Source organism: Mya arenaria, chromosome 4 (genome assembly GCF_026914265.1).
Source record: "Mya arenaria isolate MELC-2E11 chromosome 4, ASM2691426v1".
Lineage (NCBI taxonomy): Eukaryota > Metazoa > Mollusca > Bivalvia > Myida > Myidae > Mya > Mya arenaria.
Genome location: NC_069125.1, coordinates 50,145,878 through 50,166,459, shown reverse-complemented (window position 1 = coordinate 50,166,459; position 20,582 = coordinate 50,145,878). Strand labels below are relative to the sequence as shown.

Here is a 20,582-nt window from a genome sequence, read left to right as displayed (position 1 = left end):
TAAATTTACAGAAAAATACATATGTTAATGTCCAAAACTTGCTCAAAATCGGACATTGTTTGTTTAGATGATATAAAACTAACAGATTCCCATTCATAGGAACGAGGTAAGTGTAACTCCCTCAATAATATTATTACAGTATGCACGCGAAACATGGTCAGCACAGTTGTCCCCCTTATGAGTTGATCCCAGTCGTGATCAATCAGGGTGTAATTTATATTGTTTCTTTGTCACTTGTTACAATGATATTCAATGTATAACTCGTACCGAGACGAATATAAAGTTATGATAGAGATCAGGTTAAATTTATATTTCAGGACGAGTATATCTAGAGCGTTTTTTAGATTTATTATTATTTATCAAGATAAATACTGTAGTAATATCTTATATTCTCAGGCATTGAACTATTGTACTATGCCTATGTTACTATCATCCAGCGCAAGCAAGAATATATATGACATAAACATTATAATCATTTTAATAAGGAACAATAAAAGTAATACATTATAAATATCAATCAATGGTGTGCGAGCATATAACGTCCCAATATATAGTACTTAGCATTTTCTTGCATTCCATGCTCAGCCTAGTCTCTGATTTAGACATATTTATTTTACAACGTTTGTCAAACAAGTTATTACAACATTATATTAATCACTTTCGTTCGCACGATTTTAAGCGAGAGTGTTCTTCAAAATTGCGCTGTTACATGAAATTATAGCACGTAATAGAAGCAATATCAGTTATTGACTGCTTAGAATTCCTTTTTTTTTTAGATGTGTTTATGCTTTCATTCTGTATTCATATACATTGTTGGTAATTAAATATTATTTAAGATTTATAATTCCCTATACAAGAAAATATGGTTTTACTTTAATATTTATCTTACATGATTAGTGGCAGTTCCTAGATTTGACTTTGGTTGTTAAAGGGTAGGGGAACTTGATATATTTGATCAGCTTTCTTTTTTTCTTTTTATTTGAGGTCTATGATATTCTTACTTTTGCTTCCTCTGCATATAATATCCTTTTTTGACCATTTACCATCCATCATGTAATAGTCAAGTATTACAGACGATGTACCTGACAGACGGACAGATGGTAGGTGAACCTTTGGTCCCCTCCACACTTCAGGCATTGCATGCAATTCTTAAGGTAGGTCCATATGGTATGCAAAAAGACACATCTGATACATTGAAAAGGGGGAAATCCCTCGATATATCAACCATGTTTTAAAAGCTCTCTCTGTACATGTATGAAGCACAGTTTCAAGATTCACACTAGAAAAAAGCTCAGTTAAAGTATTTCATTGTATGTTTTATTAACAATGTATACCATTTTACACAAACAAATCAAAAATAAATACTACATACATACACACAGACCATTTTATGGTTTCTATTTCTAACATGACAATACATGTATAACCAAATAATGTGAGATTAACACACAAAGCTTTGAAAAATATCTAGCAAAACGATTACAAAACTGTAATATTAAGCACATAATGCCACTGACGTTATAAGATGAAGAGACCCACCTGCTTTCAATTTAACAATGGTGAATTATTTAAAAGTTTAGTTTCAACTGAATTAATTACTTCAAAGTTCTTCGAAACATAAACAGCTTGAAAAGAACATAAAATCTCACATTCTATAATATATCAGTACATGTTAAGTACAAACTAGAGCGAATGAATGCAAATTGTCAATTAATATGTTTACAAAATAACTTTAACAAAAGCGCCATTGAGCAAATGCCAGCACTCATCTTGTTGTTGTTTTCAGTAAAAAAAGGGAATAACTCAAAATAATTACAGCCAGAGTTATGAGCCTTACTTAAAAGTATCACTAAAACCATTTGTACAAAAAGATTCATTTGAATATCTTGGAACAGTTTTTGACTTATGACCTAGGTTAAAGTTTTGCATCGCAAAATCAAGGACAAAAAGGCTATATCACAATAAACAAAACAATCAAGCTACTTTGATCCTGACATAACAGTATTAATAACAAAACAGACAAGCCCCATGTAACTCCCCTGGGTAAACACGTCTCAGAATAACTGTACTATCACAATATGCTGAATGATATCACAAACTCATATTCTGACCGAGATTCAATGACAAATATATTGTAGTATCAAACCACTAATCCCCCACTCCTCTCACTTGGCCCTTTTGCGTCCCCCACCCCATCCGACAGACTGGTTAACCTTAGGATTCCTGAAGGTCATTCGCTCCTTCACAGCCGCCACAGGGGCAGAACTTGGCTGGATGGGCGGCAGCTTGCTGCTTCCAGAACCTAAGGACACATGAAACATAATGACCCTGATTTTTTACAAATTATGAACCATTACCATACTGCATGTGACAGTATCTTGATAAAGCAAATGTGAAGTGTAGTTTGTGAACAATATTCAGGTGCAAGACCAGGGCCTTTTTAATAGGCCATTTTAAAACTGTTATTCTGCTATGTTCGGAATAAACAAAGTACATTATATGATTAATCGAGAAGTAGATATCCTGCTTTTAAACATTACATTTATTGACAGATATGGGTTATTTTCCCAAATTAGTAAAATAAACCTGTAGACACTTGACATACTTTTGAAATGATATTAAGCAACAATTGATAAGTAAAATGTTTTGTAAAATATTTTTAAACGATTCTTGGAATTTTCCCATTACCTGAGCCAAAAGAAAACCTTCTCTGCTTCTGACTAGATATGCTCGCACTCTCCAGAGACTGCAGCTCCATTGACATAGGGCTACTCTGTGTATTTGAAACAGAAATAATTAAAAGACATAAGACATGAAAAGATTGATCTTAAAATTATGGATTTTAATGCTTATTCTTTTAAGTTTTAGCTCAATTTGTCTGTAGATGTTCTTCCTGAATTAATGATCAGCAAAAGTGTACTCAGATGAAACTTTTGACGGGTTGATGAATAAATCACTAAAGTTTGTTTGGAGAATTGAAAGTTCAGGCAATGGCTTGATGTGAAACACTTTTTGTCTAGGTTACACTCATCAATAACAAGATTTATGAGGCATCAATGTTTATGGCATGTTTTAATACATTCACCAGAATGTTTTAGTGTTGTTTTGTATGGAAGCTTCAAGGGGAAATAAGGTAAGAACCAATGGTAAACCAGTTACTGGATTTGTAGGAGAAGGGTAGAAGAACGTACCACTAGTTGGACCCTCTTTCCTCCAAGTAGTTCAGGCAGATTGTGCTCAGCAGGCATATATTTGGGGCCCTCAGTAAACCTGGAAAATAAGGAGATGTTTAAGATTTAAAGGACATAGGAATCAGATAAATAAGGGCATCTACATGTACATGTACTAAAAGCTAGTTCTCTGAAATCTCAATTAATAATAATGTTAAATTTCATGCCTGGTGTTCCCATATTAATGTTGAAATACCTTGAAAGTTAATTCCTTAAAGATTGCTTACATGTAAGATAAACATGCAAAACATGTATTAAAAATACAATCATAACAGTTGTGTATTTGCTATTTGGTCAACTTAAATTGGAAGTGAATAACTTCTTTCACAACCTTTCGAGACCAAAATCTTGTTTGTTATACAAAGTATTATATCATGAATATTTTTGGTGTATTTTTGTTCTGCACATAAACCTCTTTCACCAGGCATTCAAAATATTTCTGATTCAGATATCTTACCCAGTCTTACACTTTAAATCAACCTTAACCAGTATATATTTTTCTTCATCTTTAAAAGCCTTTCTTTACTGGTGCTTGGATAAAACAGAAACTCTATGAATCAGATACAAAGGCCTTTGAAACAATTCAATCCTGATAATTTGAAAAGTTTACACATTAACAACAATGAAGTAAGTATGGCGGCTTTAACTCACCCTTGGTTGATAACTGAGTCATTAGTGGGATGATCGCCGACCTGGGTGTGTAGCCACTCAAATGTTCGGGATGCTCTAGTATGGAACTCTACACGCTTCTCTCTATCCTGACGAACAATTTCATCCTGACGGGCTGTACGCAAAATGGAAACGTATGTAAAATTTTCTGTCATAAATTTGCCTATGCTGTTCAAGAACAAATCTCTACTTTAAAGTGCCTCTATAACCATAGTTAAAGTATAGCAACAATTTATAAACATCCAATATCACTTATTTTGGTACAGGCTCAACAATTTGAACTGATGGCCTTTTGCTCATAATACTGGCTTACCTTGGAAATACTCTTTCCTTGGGAGTGTTTTTCGCTGTGGAATGTTGTGGGTCGGGGGAGCAGTCACCTCTTCAAGCTTCCGAAACAATGCAAGTCGCTGCTTAGGGTCTGAAACAGGGAGAGTGGGTTTGTTTTTAAGGTCATCTCTTAAAAAAAGGTTTTTGAAAAGAGGTATTTTGTAGGGCTGCAACGGTATATTGATATCCTGTCTGATGATATGGTTCCAAAACGTAATTTCCCCTCATTTCCTATTGGGCACTGCCAGCACACATGTAAGCTGGTAAAGTGGCTTGCTCTTGAGTAAAAAACACTTTAGACGTTTGTTTTTATTCAATCTGAATCATCAATGTATTGAAATGTTGAGAGAATCCAGAGTTTTAACAATGTGACAAATACCGTGATATACTAACTATACAATAAGACGATAACTGTCTGTAATGATGAAAATGTGAGATTCAATGTATTGATTGTGTATATTGTAAATACACTTTGTTTTATATGTGTCTATAATGTTTGTTATTTATGTCTTTACTGTGTAATGCACATATTTGTAAAGCTATACTTCTCTTCACCTATGGAGGATAAACAGAATAAACTTAACTGTATAAATTATGAGGGAGCATAATGAAATATCTCTTCAATTATCTACATGTATATACACTATATAACAATACAGTTTTTGGCATTTTGTTGCAGCCCTGGTATTTAGGAAGACAAAGAAATTATTATTTTCTGAAACTCTTCAAGATCAGTGATTTTCAAGTATTAAATATTTTACCACATTAAAGCATAAGTACCTAATTTCCCAATCTTCTTCTTGCGTTCAGCATTATACTTCATTTTCTTTGCTCGCTGCATCATCAAATGAGCAGTGTTGGTGTTCTTGAACCCCCTGAGAAACAAACGCATGTCTTTTTATTTGATAGACACATTAAATGTTTTGTTAACATGTATTTATATGCAAAGTAGCAAACCAGTATGCTACTGGTCATTGATGTTATTTCATTGTGAAATTAACCAATAGATTACCGGTTGGCAGTTATCATATGAATTGTTTCATCACACATCAACCTGCCTAGTGAATTTTAATGACAACAGCGACTTAAATTATGGTTAAAAAAATATCTGTAGTCAGGCATTGGACCAAATATTTAATTGATATGGCAGGCCCAAGGCTATTTTGCATTTTACAATGTTTATTTATCGTTTAATAACCTTAACATAACATTGGTAAGCTTACAATTTGACATATTTATGACTACATTAGTTTGTGGAATTTTTTTTTTTTAAAACATCCCATTTCAAACCTACATGTACAACTGGGGTATTTCAGCGTGAGATCCATAAAGCAAGCATATACACATTTTAACATTTCTGACTAACATACCATTCCTCTGAAAGTTTCTCTTCCTTCTTAGATACACCAGAGCGCATGGTTAGTTCTGTAGAGGCCACACTGGATGGGGGCCTGGGGAATTTGCCCTTCTCTGAGAGTGGGGAGTCGAAGTTGCGCCATGCCTTTCGGGGGTTACTGGGAGGTCCGAGGTCACCTAGGGGAGGCACATGGGGCTTTCCAGAGGGTGGCTTCTTTAACACCGGGTAACTGGGGTAGAAAAGATAAAGTAGTGCTTTGCCACTTTATAGATCAGAATCAAAGATACACATTTGATGCAAATTAATCAAAGATACAGATGTTGTACATAATAATCAAAGATGCAGATTTGATGCATACTAATCAAATATACAGTCTGATGCATAAAAATCAAAGATACAGATTTGATGCATAATAATCAAAGATACAGTTTGATACACAAAAATCATAGATAAAGATTTGATACATAGAAACAAAGATACTGTTTGATGCATAAGAATCAAAGAAACCAATTTGTTGCATAAGAATCAAAAATAACTAGAAATGTGTCCATAGGACACGGATGCCCCCACTTCGATTTTTTGTCACAGAAAATAAGCCATAATGATTATTCAGGATAATCTGAGGGCCCTAACTCCTAAATGATTAAAGCGATTTCCATGGCTATCGAACTTGATCAAGATATTATGGTCACAAACATGTGTTAAAAGTTTGGTGATGATTGGACAAACAGTTTTCAAGAATTAGATCGGAAACAATCTTCGGGACGTATTTTTCAAGTCTTTTTTTGCAAATAAAGGGCCGTAACTCCTAAATGACAAAAGCGATTTCCATGGCTATCGAACTTGATCAAGATATTATGGTCACAATCATGTATGTAAAGTTTGGTGAGGATTGGACACATACTTTTCAAGAATTAGATTGGAAACATATATTTTTGAAGTATTTTTGGCAAAAAAGGGCCGTAACTCCTAAATGACTAAAGCGATTTCCATGACTATCGAACTTGATCAAGATATTATGGTCACAAACATGTGTTTAAAGTTTGGTGAGGATTGGACAAACGGTTTTCAAGAATTAGATCGGAAACAATCTTCGGGAATTTTTGGCAAAAAAGGGCCGTAACTCCTAAATGACTAAAGCGATTTCCATGACTATCGAACTTGATCAAGATATTATGGTCACAAACATGTGTTTAAAGTTTGGTGAGGATTGGACAAACGGTTTTCAAGAATTAGATCGGAAACAATCTTCGGGACGTACGTACGTACGTACGTACGGACAAGGGCAACCCTATATGCCGCCACTTTGTGGGGGCATAAAAACTATAATGCTTAGAATATTTGGAGGAACTGTATCATATATGATAAGAATGGAAACAATTGTAACATGCGTGAACATTGTCATACTTGTTGGGAATGTCTGGTGTCTCCGGTGGCTTCCAGTCCATATCCAGGAGGTCCTACATCAACAGAGAATGTTTTAGTTTTTTAATTAAAATTTAATTAAAACCATATATCAAATATCAAAGGGGTAGAATTACTTGCAGTGAAAGCAAGGAAATTTTGTACAGGTGACATTAGAGATAAAATCACTAAGAAAGTTTTTACTTTCAACCCTCATAACACTGAACAACACTAAGAACTGAATAACACTAATATACTTGTTGTAACAAACAACCCTTGTCAAAGCTTGGTAATAGCAAGTACATCCAATATTGTTTTAACAGCACTATACCTCATCAATGTCGACAAACTTGTCAAGGTCAAACTCATCTCCGAGATCCATGGCGTCCTCATCTTCGCTATCTCCAAAGTCACACTGGGCAAATTCCAGGGCAGCCATTAGCTTCTTGCGTAGAATGTAGCCTCTCCAACGTGCCTGAAAATACAATCCAGATAATATTTAAACAAGAGCACTGTGGTCAAGGAGCAAAGCTAAAAATGTGTAGGCCAGAGTTTTGGGTCTTGTACACATGCGCATAAGTAGAATTTGCACTAATGCACTTATAATTACTAACCGAGTAAACCTTGAACAATTTCTGAGTTATGGTCAAAGCTTATTATGTTTTCACACAAAATCACAGATGACATAATATATTATGAAACAATGTCTTATAACCTAAACAGTCACAACTAGAATTACTACTAATTCTATAAAATATATTTCTTAACAACACTCAAAATATATTCACAAGTTTTTAATGCTCTGAAAGTGGTATATTCCCTACATCAAACCCACCTGTATGGTAATGGCAGATTTATTTAGGTGAGCCAACAGTTCGGGATCGAGCCCGAAAAATGGATTTGTCCACTGATCCAACAGAATTTTTCGGGTCCAGTAGCCCCGCCATGTTGCCTGAATCCTTACAGCAGACCTCTCACAAATGTCAACACTGAATGGAAGTAACAAATGAAAGACTGGTTAACAATCATAACACTGAGTCATTTGTATCTGTCAAAATAGAACTAGAACTTATAACCTTATAGATTGTGTTTTCCTAATTCTGAACTGTTACTTTGGAAACATTGGTATATAGGCTTCTATTAACTTCTATTTTTTAAAGTTTAAAGAATATGAGGATGATTTAAATTAGAATTTGAATAATCAGATGTACAAGTCACTCGTACTTTGAAGTTACTTCAATATAATATGAAAGGTTATCAAAATATTAAACATTTCCTTTTACCCATTATTTTGGTACCCATTGACTAGACTGGAGGTGCTGTGTGTGTCCATCAGGGAGGGTTTCTGTGGTTGACAAGCGGAGGCAAGGGCTTGCTCAAAAAGATTCTTTGACTCATATGCACCATAACTGGGAACACTTGGAGGCTGATGTACAGCTACTTTCTGATGAACACTTAGGCTATTTCCTGCAGTGGTATCCTGCTGATTAGATTTCAAAGCATTTTCAAACAAGTCTTTTGGGTTTGTCCCGTTTGCAGCCTCAGAATGTTCATGTTGACCATCTGCAGTCTTACTGGTAGCACTTGAAGATTTAAGCGCGTTTTCAAACATATCTTTTGGGTTCATGAACTTCTCTCGTTGCCTTGAAGATAGAGGTCTTCCTGACTTTGGACCTGGTGGGGCCGTTGGCATGGTGATTGAGACATCACCATACTCGTGGGCATACCTGTATTCAACTGCCAGGTTAAAAATACGCTCACAGAGCTTGTACTGGATGTCACACGTATGCTCTGAGATGGACGTACCTTCGGGGAGTTTTTCTGACCTAAAAAAGTGCAAGAATTTTCCTTAAACTTGTCACTAAATTCAAGGCATTTATAAGAGGTATCAACCTGAATACCATGTACACACATAGTTCACAACAGATATTGAGTAACAAAATGTTTAAAAGCAATTATCAAATTAAGTTTTCGAAACAACAAATGCATTTGTTATGCCCTGTTATTGGGGTATGTAAAACTCAAAATTTGCTCAAGCCAGACAGACCTTTGTACAAGTGACGGGGCGATGTGCCAATGCTTAATTCGACCATTTTAATAGTCACCTTTTTATATTACCAGTTAGTTTTTCTGTGAAACCTGACTTACACATGAGAGTTATGTAAGTGTGTGAGCAGGTCCTGAAGAGTGTGAGCCTGGGAGAAGCACATGGTCTCCATACTAGTTCTCGGCTTCACAGGGCTTGTCTTTAACCCCTCATCACCACTGAAGGGAACAAGACGCGGGCAAGTTGTGCGTAGTTTTGTATAGAACCTAAATGTATACAAAACCAATGAGTGTTAGCTTTGTGCATTTAAAATGCTTCCATTTATACAAAGTAAACAACAAAATCACCAGTTTTCATTCTAATTAATGGAAAACAACTACCTTAAATGATATAAACTCAACAATTTACAAAGAAATTCTAACATGATTAAAGTTTAAAAATGCCATAACAAGTGATTCAGATCAATATATCTTTTCACCTTTCATCAATGTCAGGTACTGCCGGATTTTCATCCAGATTTAGCCTCTCCAGGTAGAAACAGTCCTTAACACACTTTTCTATACTCCCAATATCTGAAACATTTGGGCATAAAATTCATACCACATTAATGACACATCAAAAGAAAGGCGATGTAACATATATATTGCACCATAGTACCAATGTTTTTGTTCTAAAGAAGATCCAGACAATTCTCAGTTCCTCTCACATTACAATGTTTCATTAAAATTTGGCTGAATTTAGTGTAATAGAATAAATTGGGTATCTGACAATGCTTACAATGAAACACATATCAAGCAGCAAAGCTTATACTGCACATATATCTTACCAAGAATTAGATTGTTGCTGACGTCTAGATGTTGTAGCACCAAACAATTCTGTAGTGATGGCAGCATCTCAATACTGAAAATATGATATAAAAACTTTATAGGGAAGAATGGTATAAATAATTAATGTTATGTCGTTGGTATGAATAGAGGTATCATTTTGAAATTTAGACAGTGGGTGATTCTCAACAGGCAAGATATTGGCAGACCTGGTGAAGTCAAAAGCTAAGGAACATCCCTGACATCAAAAATTGCTGCAGAAATGGAAATAAGACAACAAAAAATACTGCTGCCTAAATCCCAACAATTAACATTGTACCTACTGCTTCCATGCCTGAACAAAACAAAGATAGGTGCATTAATGTAGAATAATTAATTCCTGCTTTGACCTCTAGATGTATGTATTCTTCTAATCTATGTGCACATGTACTGAATAACATATTCAATGCATTAGACCGTCTCCGTGGCCTAGTGGTTAAGCGTCCGCCTACGGAGCGGGAGGTCGTGGGTTCGATCCCTGGCCGCGTCATACCAAAAGACGTTAAAAATTGGTACAAGTAGCTCCCTTGCCTGGCGCTTGGCATTTAAAGGGTAGTGCTTGGAAAAGTGGTGTACTCAGTACTGGTTTAACCCAGGAAAGTTGTACCCCGTGTATCGGTGCTTTACACCGAGCACGTAAAAGAACCAAGGGGTCTCTTCGAAAAAGAGCTAGGGTATCGCACCCGGACTTCCTTGTATCCCACCACTGTCTCTTCAGCGTGCTGTCCCTTCAGCAAAAACAAAGGACCCCGTTGGAAATAAGTGCTTGCACTTTCACGGGTTATCCTTGACCGCAAGGTCTGAAGAAATACACATACACATACACATACACAATGCAACTAAAGCTACCATGAACTGGAAGCTGCTCATCCTATTAAAGGTCCAGAAGAGGAATCTCACCTGTTCTGCTGCACCCTGACAGTTCTAACAAGAGGCAGCCAGACTGCGGCAAGGTTGTTGAGATGAGAGATACTGTTGTCTGCCAACAACAGTTCTACCAACAACACCTGGTTTTCCAGGGATGGAACCTGTAAAAAAGTAAACAAAAAGCAATTAAATTCCAAGCTTATATATGCAGAATGGCTTAATTGTTTGCTCATTGCCAGCTTTAAGGTTATTTCTCTTTCTAAACCTGTTTTAGTTCATTCTTTCTTTCAATGCCCATTGCACATGTGTCAAAGTCTGACTAAATTTCAGATCAATGTAAAGAGAACAATGACATGATGTTTTTTTAATGAAAAATATAAAAGCAACCTTGGAAGTACATACATGTTGAAGGTTATTAGCAGTGGCATCCAGTTTCACGAGCAGGCATAATTTCTCTAGGTCCTCAACAGCCTGCAGGTGGTTGTGTGACATGTCCAAAACCTGCACTGTTGGCGTTGCTCCCAGTCCGTCAGTGCTTATCAGCTGGTTGTAGGACACATCCAGGGTGTGCAGTCTCCTTAGAGAGTTCATTCCACCTGTTAAAATTTGATAAGCATTAGTAATAGTAATAGTTGTTTCATTAACTATTTAGAGGACATGTTGAAAACAGAAATTTATGTTTCATAAAATGCCCTTTTTTAAATAAAGATAAGCTTTAAAGCCTAAGTGAATGTTTTCATCAATAAGGCTTTTGAATCAACAAGCCCAAAATACAATATATAGCTTGGCTTTAAAAACATTAACAAGTCTTATTTTAATTAAGTCTTCAAACCTTTAATCAGCGCAGCTTGCAAACTGGTGCTAATTAGACCTCAGCAATGTTATTCAGCGAAGAAGTTCGATGTGATAAAAAGTATGGAAATGTTCTAATCGATATAATGCTTGTAAATTTTGATGATTTTCATTGTATTCTACAAACTTGAAACAACTGCAAGAATATTTAAATGAAAGTCTGGCCATACCTATTCTGGTAATGTTGTTATGTGCCAGGTTGAGTATTCTGATGTTGGTACACCCGTCTAGCCCATGTATACTGGTCAGTTTGTTATGGGAGACATCCAGCGTTTGTAGCTGACCAACGTCCTTCAGGTCAATGTATTCTAGAAGGTTATCCTAAATCAGGGAAAATAAATAGGTTCAGTGTATGTTTTTTTCTTTGTTTTTTGAAATCATTTCTGTATTCTTATATGTACTGTAATATCCAGTACTTGCATTTTTGATAAATGTTGTATATTAAACAATCTCATGATGACTCACTCTGAAATAAATAAAGGTATAAGTTTCACATCTGATACATGTTAGAAACAGTAGGACAAAATATTTCAGTTTATTCAAATTTATCTGCTGCAATTGCGAGATCTATCTCACTACATGTACCATTGACTGCATTGATAATGCATATTATGTCAAAGACATATTGACCCCAACATTTGTGTACATTAGCACACATCCACCTCAACTCACCCTGACATTGACACGCAGCTGTTCACACTGCCTGATGCACTCCAGGGCTACATGGTGACATGGGGTGAAGGTCAGGTACTCAAGACATATGGCCTTATGAGATTAAAGCACACATCCTCCTTAACATGGCCTGACATGGACACATACAGGAGCGGTTTACATTGACTGAGGACCTTCAAAGCTACAAGGTGATATGGGGTCAAGGTCAGATATCAGAGAGGTATGACCTTATGAGTTTACAGGTAAACCATACATCCACCTTAAATCACTCTGACATTGACACATACAAGAGAGGTTTATACTGACTGAGGACCTTCAAGGCCACAAGGTGATATGGGGTCAAGGTCAGATATCAGAGACATATGACCTTATGAGTTTACAGGTAAAGCACACATCCACCTTAAAACGCCCCGACATAGACACATACAGGAGAGCTTTACACAGACTGAGGGCCTTTAAGATTACAAGGTGACATCAGTCAGGGTCAGGTACTTGAGACATATGACACTATGACTTTACAGGTAAAGCACACATCAACCTCAACTGACTCTGACATTGACACATACAGGAGCAGTTTACACTGATTGAGGACCTTCAAGGCTACAAGGTGTCATAGGGTCAAGGTCAGATATCAGAGACATAACCTTATGAGTTAAAAAGTAAAGCACAAATCCACTCTGACATTGATATACAGGAGCTGTTTACACTGACTGAGGCCCTGCTATGCTACAAGGTGACATCGGGTCAAGGTCAGGTACATGAGACATGTGACCTTATGAACTACCAAGTAAAGGACACATCCACTCTGACATAGATATACAGGAGCTGTTGATACCGACAGAGGCCCTCCAATGCAACAAGGCCACATCAGGCCAAGGTCAGGTACATGAGACATGTGACCTCATGGACCACCAAGTAAAGAACACATCCATTCTTCTCACCCTGACGTTGACATACAGGAGCTGTTTACACTGACTGAGGCCCTCCAAGGCTACAAGGTGACATCGAGTCAAGGTAAGGTACTTGAGGCCCCAACATTGGCCAAGGGGGCTCATGTTACTGCCTGGAAGGTCATGAAGCTCCACAGTGGTGACCTGAAACAGAAATGATGTCCATGATTACATATTAATATGAGGAAAAGCATACAATGGCATGTTTTAGGGAGACATGAACACTGAATCATTACATCAACTATTTGTACAAGAATGCAAGTGAGTGTCAGCTTTCACCAACCAAATCAGTTTTCTATAAAAAAAAAAATGTGAATTTTAAAACATCCAAAAAGTTTACAAATTACAAGTTTAACATAATATCAAATACCAAGACTTTTTACCATTTTCATTGAGGCCACTCTTGCACTTTGAATGATAACATCGTCTGCCAGCATAGGCATCTTTTTGGCAGATGAAGGTCTTCTCAGAGGCTTCTTGGAAATCCCTCCCTTCAACTTCCAGGGCTCATTACTGACTTTGCTGGGAATACAAGAATGACAAGGTGTTATTCCTTTTTCAGAGTAAGAGCTATCGGAATTGATTCTGCTACTTAATCTATGACTTTTAGAAAATAAACCAATAAGGACTTTGCAAATTCAAGCAAACTTTAACCAAGCTGGAACAGTGCTGTAACCTAAGGGTGAGTGTCGTAGCCCTACTTATAAATGAATAGTCGAGGTAAAATGTTTCACATCATATATTTTCACATCTCATAATATTATGTTTTTCCAACCCATATTTGTTAAACATGTTTAGTATTTCATAATAGACATTCCTTATTTAAATAGTATTACTATGTGAATAATCTGAACATTGATATCAAACAAAATTATTGATATATCAGTAGTTTTCTATAAATAAAACTTCAATGATCAATACAAAATACCTCCATGGCAGACAGTCCTTCATGAACCTCAGTCGGAGAGCCTCAATGTGGTCTGGTAGGCTATCAACAACCACTGGTCTGCTTGGCTCTTTGACTGCCTCATTACTATTGTAATAGACATTTAAAGTATGCATGACAGTTTACTGGCCCTACATGTAGTATTATTAAGTTACATTTGGTGGATAAAAATACTTAAAACCTTACAGAAACTGTCTTCTATGCAATTTAGTCAAACTAAATATTGCTTGTCATAGCATTTCATATTTAAAAAAGCAAAGACCATTTTTAACATTTTATTTTTTACCTGTCCGCTTTAGTAGTTTCTAGTTTCGTCTGTCTGGGAGTTACCGTTCTGTGTGACCTCGGAGTTCTGGAACTTTTTGGAGTTTTAGGCCTACTTGGAATAATAGGATTTTCCATGTCACTGCTAGGACCAGGTTTACTGGTTAACCGTTCGTCTTTGTTGTCTTGAATATGATGTTCAGCCTCAGTATGTATCTTGTCACTCTTTATATCTTTAATATGATTTTCATTACTATCTTTTGTTTCAACAGTATTGTGTTCTTCCGTTTCTTTGTTCACCTTTTCTTGTTCTACACTTTCTTTCTTGTCTACCTCTAAACTCTCCTGTATCTTTTGTTTACTTTCAAGCTCTTTCTTTTTCTCTTCCTCCTTTCTAAGCCTTTCGTCTTCCTTTCTTTTCTTTTCTTCTTCTTCAAGTCTTTGTTTTTCTTCCTCCTTCCTTCTTTTTTCATCTTCCTTAGCTTTCTTTTCTTCTTCTTTTTTCCGTTTTTCCTCATCTTTTCTCGCCTTTTCTTCTTCTTTTTTCCTTCTCTCTTCTTCTTCCTTCAGCCTTTTCTCTTCTTCTTTCCTTCTTTTTTCTTCTTCCTTTCGTCTCTTTTCCTCCTCTTTCTTTCTCTGCTTTTCCTCTTCTTTTCTCTTTTTCTCCTCTTGCTAAAATGTAAGAAAGAAACAAGAAAACTTCAGATACTATTTCATGTCTGTTGTATCAATTTTTTTTTTTTTTTATCAGATTGTGTCATAGTATCATTCAAAAACATTAATTTTATCAATGAATTCAATAGGGTTATCTTATCTTTCATTTCAACTTAGCTACCTGTTACCACTTGGAACACAAATATGGAATTGGGCTTGAAATGATTAACAAATGAGCCATACACTGAAACAAGTAGGAAGAGCAGACACATATCATGTAGAACTTACAGTAATGAAACCCTAGGACTTACAGTAATGAAACCCGTTCACTTACCTTGATTCTCTCCTCCTCCTCCTTTTTCCTCTTCTTTTCCTCCTCCAATCTCTTCTTCTCCTCCACTTGTTGCCTCTTTAACTCCTCAGTTTTTCTTCTCTCTTCCTCCAACAGCCTCCTGAAAACAATAAGAAGGATTGTCCAATAAAGTATAAAAAAAAACTTGTCAGTACTTTGCTTGTGTATGTTATTGTTTTACCATTCAGATTTAATATGAAATTAGTTTGTCTGGTCAAGAATGCAAAGTATCACTTAGTCAAATACAAAAACAGTAATGCACTAAGCCAACTGATAACTGTCAAGACTGATTTTATTGTGCAAGTGTTAATGACACAAACTTAACAGCAACTATGATATAATGTACAATCCTTTTTCACGGCAAACTCGGAAAACTATTTGCACTTGGAATTGTGGGGAAAATCCAAGAGTAACTTGTGTCAAAATTGAGAGTAAAGCATGATTTTAATTTTTCCATTGCTAAATTCCGATCCTTAGGATGTCTAGAAAAAGACCTTATAACTTCCAGGCCCATCCCTACTTTTCTTCATCCTGTTTCTTGAGTAGTGCCTGTTTTCGCTCATTTTCCTCATTTTTCCATTGTTCCAGTTCCACCTCCACTTCTTGTATCCGCTCCTCCTCCCGCCTCTGTCTCCGCACCTCCATCTTCTCCAACAGCAATGGTTTCACCTCTTTTCTCACTCTGAAATATGAACATTTCTAAATAAAATAACGACTAGATCCGCATTAAATAACGACTAGATCCGCATTAAATAACCTAAATGCTTGGCAGTTTTGGTGAAAGTAAACATTCTTTTTTCATCTCTCAGTTTAGAATCAATTCCCATTCTGCTAAAGGTTAATAATCTAACCTGTATCCCCTGAACCATCTCTGTATGTCCAAAATGGCCTTCTGCTGTCTGGCCGTCTGTCTCTGCTCCTCCATCTCCATGGCAACTGTATATTCTGCCCTCTCTTTCTCAACCTCTTTTTCAAGCTCATGTATTTCTGCCTGAAGTGGAGGGTTATTTGTCATTAGCATCTATGCACTTTTAAAAGATTATTTTATATAATAAAATGCTCTTTTTTACATTTAATAAAATAGGGCATGGGACATTCTTTACTGAAGTCAAATCATGCAATATTTTTGTTGAATGTTCACATTAAATAGTTCCCTTAAAACATTGCTTTTTAAGATGATTCATTTCGTTATTATAATTAAAATGTCTAAAAAAAAAAATGTACATTTGCAAATGACTCATCTTGCATAGGGGCATGGGATAACAGACGGAAATTTCAAGCAAAGACCAGATTCACCGGAAATGCCTGTCCATTGTGCAAGAACAAAATGTCTGACAGATATATGGAATGACCACACACCCTTAATAATTTTAATATGGAAGAACGAAATCTTATATTATTAGACAGAAGTGTTGTCTTAAAACTCATATAAAACAAACAAGCATAGGAGCAACTACAAGCTCCAGAGGAGAAAGATCATTTAAAACGATACCTGGAATTTGTCCACTTCTAGCTTCATGGCCTTCTCAGCCTGCTCCACCTCCTTCTGTATCTCACGAGCAGCCATCTTAGGACAGAAATGTTATGCTTTATTCAGTTTATTCTCTGCATTATGGAACCAAAGACATACATATATTTTTATGTGGAATAACAGGGCCTGCATTCATAGAGTAACTTTTTGTGAAAATTGCCTTATTTTTTACAATATTTTTTTCACTGGCTTCCACAATTTGCATGTTCATATCATTTAGACAATTTGTACTTGTTTTCATATTTTTGTATACAACTTTTCACATTGTTGTTGTAAAATTAAATATTCAACCAGTTGTGTATTTAACGATATGTAATGTGCTGACTTACCTCCCTTTCTAAGTGGAGTTGCTGTTCCTGCTGGTGGATTTCTTGGATCTTCCAGTGACGCTCCTCATCAGAACGTTTCTGTCTTACTTCCTCCTCATCTCGCCTAAATGCCTCATCCTTTGGGAAATTTATTTAAGAGAATACAATCATAGTATTTTTTATCATTATACAGAACAAGGCATTGAAATTAGACTTTTTTGATCACAAAGGCTGAATTCTTACACAAGTTCTTGCATAAAACAGATCAATGCCCAGCTAAATAAAATCAAGATTTTGTGCAAGCCCAGACAGTATTTTAACAGTGCAGAGTTAGCAGGCTTTTGCTAATGTGGATTTATTAGGTGCTGTTTTCCTCAAGAAATGGCAATACATCTTATTTTTTTTCTAAAGAAAATAAAGATTCTGCTCTTACAAATTTCTCTTTCTAATTCAGTTAACAGGAGAAAATTCAAGAATTTGAATATATAATTATACAGTGAATAAAGCAAAAGATATAAAGCAAAACCAGTATCCAACAGGACACTGGAAAAACACCATTTTCATTGAATATGGTCAAATAATTAAACCTCAGTACAAACCTTCTTCATTTTGTCTAGTCTGTCTTCATAACGTTTTTCCAATGATTGGAGCTGTTCCCTCAACATTTTCTGCATCTCAATTCCATGTAGGGCCGACTTGTTTCCCCCGCCCACAGGAACAAGTGCTTGTGAGACTGGCAGCTCCTCGTCATCTACACAATAGTCATTGAAAGGCCTGAATATGACTTTTCCCTTTAAAGTTTTTTTATCGGAAATAATTAATTCCATTGTTTTCAATGATGTATATACCAACACTATGACAAATTATTAAAATTAAATATTTTTCAAATTGATTATATCATCATTAGACATTTACCCGGTAGTGGGAAAAAATAACCATTCCTAGAAATATTTTTATATAGAGCTGGGGCAATATTACAAAAGCAGCTTTAATTGTCTCAGATTTTAAATTTTCTTTAATCTTATATTCAAAAAGGAAAGAAAGAGCAATGCTTAATGCATTTATTTGAACATTCTGATTAAGAAATAATGTTTTTTTTGGTGAGTGTTTTAAATGATATTTTTTTAAAAAGACCATGATTTTTTAGGAAATACAAAATTTCAGAAATGTTCACTTCCATTGTGTAAAAATGAAATATTAGAGACATTACTAAGTTGCTAATGTAGTATGACCCCTGATTATTTTTTAAATAAGTCCTATCCAAAAATAACACACTAACCCTGCACTCCTTCTTCCACTGCCTTCTCTATGTTAACAGCCAGAATACCATCAGCCTGCACTGCACTGGATTCATTTTCACCATCCAAGTTAATCAGGTCTGCCAAGTCTTCATCCAGTATGTCTTCATCATTCTCTATGTCTTCAAGGATCTAAAATGATGGAATAATGAAAGACATTGATTATTCATTAAGTACAAATGACATCCTCCAAGCAATAATCAATACTCATCTATTCTTATCAGTTGATCAAGTTATTTAAAGTTATTGGCATTGCTTTGCACTTGCATACTGTTATTTGTAACATGTTGATATATAGTAACTACATGTATATAGTTTCATAAAAATAACTTGAAAAGTTTTCAATGATAAGACCTTGATTTTGCTTCAAACAACAGACACACACAAAACATGTTTCTAAACATTTATAAACAAATGTCATTGGTGATGGTGAATTAAACAAGAGAAAATGTACATGTATTAAGAATACAGTGACAAGTCACAAACAAACCTTTTTCCTATAAGCCTCTGGATCAAGCCCATGCTCCTTAGCCAATTGAGTAAGTAGATTCTGATCATCAAATAATATGACAGCACCATTTCCATTATCTGCAATGGCATAAATAAATTCACAGCTTTGATCACAAAACCTTTCTGTTTTGCAAATTTATTAAGTGTCTGATCTTGATAATGCTATTTATAATGACATTATTGTTGAGTAAACTGAAGTATCCATTTGCCTAGCTTGTTGAACACCAACCAAACTCACATGCTGAGGTCACAGTTAGACCAGACAGCATTTGCTGGTTCACTCCTGTATTACCTAGCTTACTTGAGGACTCCTCCAGCAGTTCATCACACTCTGCTAGCTCTTGCTCAAATCGGTTGCTCTGCTCCTGTAGACGCCTGATGTAGTCATCTACCTCTGCGGGAATCTGTGACAACAGTTGATTCTTAAGCTTAATAACGATATCTTTGTGAATGACAATAGTCTTGAATTGTTATACTATCATACTGGTAGTGGCACCAAAACTAAAGATATCACCCTTTTCAATAAATGTATCATGAATTCATTAGAATTCTGTATTTTTATCATTCCGTTATGATGAAATATTTATCACTTGAACACCAACCTAATCTCTAATTTTAAGTGTAAAATTGAAGTCTCTTTGGACTAGAATATTTGATTATATATATATATATATATATATATATATATATATATATATATATATATATATATATATATATATATACAAACAAGAAATTTCAAATTCTTGAATAAATAAAAACTCTTATGATTGAATATGGGGGAAATCATTATTTATTTCCAACTATGTTTCAGGTTCCGGTACAGTTCATGTAATTTATTTATGACATGTACATATAAATGTATACATGTATGTGCATCATGATTAAAAAGGCAACTCACTTGCACCTCCTCCTGCAATTCGAGATCCAGGTCCTGCTCCCCTGGGTCATTGCCGAGGTCATTTGCAGGATCATTTTCAAGGTCAATGTTCTCTTGCTCCATCTGGATCTGGGCCTCAATAAGGGCTGCCTCGTCCATCACACCTTCCACACCCGAGGGAGGCATGCTCATTGCACCTTCCTGACAATAATTTACTTTTTTGATATAATTAAAATTGTATAATTTGAAGTTTATCAAATTGCTTGATAACAATTGTTGATTTTCTTATAACACACTAGAAAATCAGTTCTCAATAACTGACATGTAAGCCAGTCTTTGCAAAAATAGAAAACGATATCCATACATGTACTGATGTAGTGGGCCAAAAAGGCATTACAAAACTGAACTCTACTCCGACAAAGTAACATTGAAATAACTCAGATTACTTACAGTGTGTAGTGACTAACAAAAATAAGAAACAAAAATAACTTAAGCTAACCTTTGCGTTAATCTATAAGATGATCATTCAAATGAATGAGTATCACGATAAAAAGGTTGTTTACACTGGAGACGCGACAAGAATTTTAATGGAAGTCAA

General features: G+C 35.5%; 1 protein-coding gene across 1 annotated transcript; it reads right to left on the bottom strand.

Moving 5' to 3' along the window:
• Positions 1-1,321: 1,321 nt before the first annotated feature.
• Positions 1,322-20,578, bottom strand: LOC128229834 (leucine-rich repeat and IQ domain-containing protein 1-like). The gene is made up of 32 exons (XM_052941663.1): positions 20,484-20,578; positions 20,006-20,185; positions 19,397-19,508; positions 19,085-19,182; positions 18,576-18,726; positions 17,896-18,047; positions 17,318-17,434; positions 16,950-17,024; positions 16,309-16,448; positions 15,978-16,139; positions 15,440-15,557; positions 14,474-15,123; positions 14,170-14,274; positions 13,625-13,763; positions 13,233-13,385; positions 11,790-11,940; positions 11,170-11,363; positions 10,801-10,928; positions 9,864-9,937; positions 9,516-9,609; positions 9,139-9,303; positions 8,274-8,816; positions 7,826-7,979; positions 7,322-7,465; positions 6,994-7,046; positions 5,600-5,815; positions 5,010-5,104; positions 4,213-4,320; positions 3,882-4,014; positions 3,192-3,270; positions 2,689-2,773; positions 1,322-2,302 (listed from the first exon to the last, which is right to left on the bottom strand). Exons 2-32 carry the CDS (start codon positions 20,174-20,176, stop codon positions 2,166-2,168), a joined length of 4,896 nt encoding a protein of 1,631 aa, XP_052797623.1. The 5' UTR covers positions 20,177-20,185; positions 20,484-20,578; the 3' UTR covers positions 1,322-2,165.
• Between the last annotated feature and the right edge of the window lie 4 nt (positions 20,579-20,582).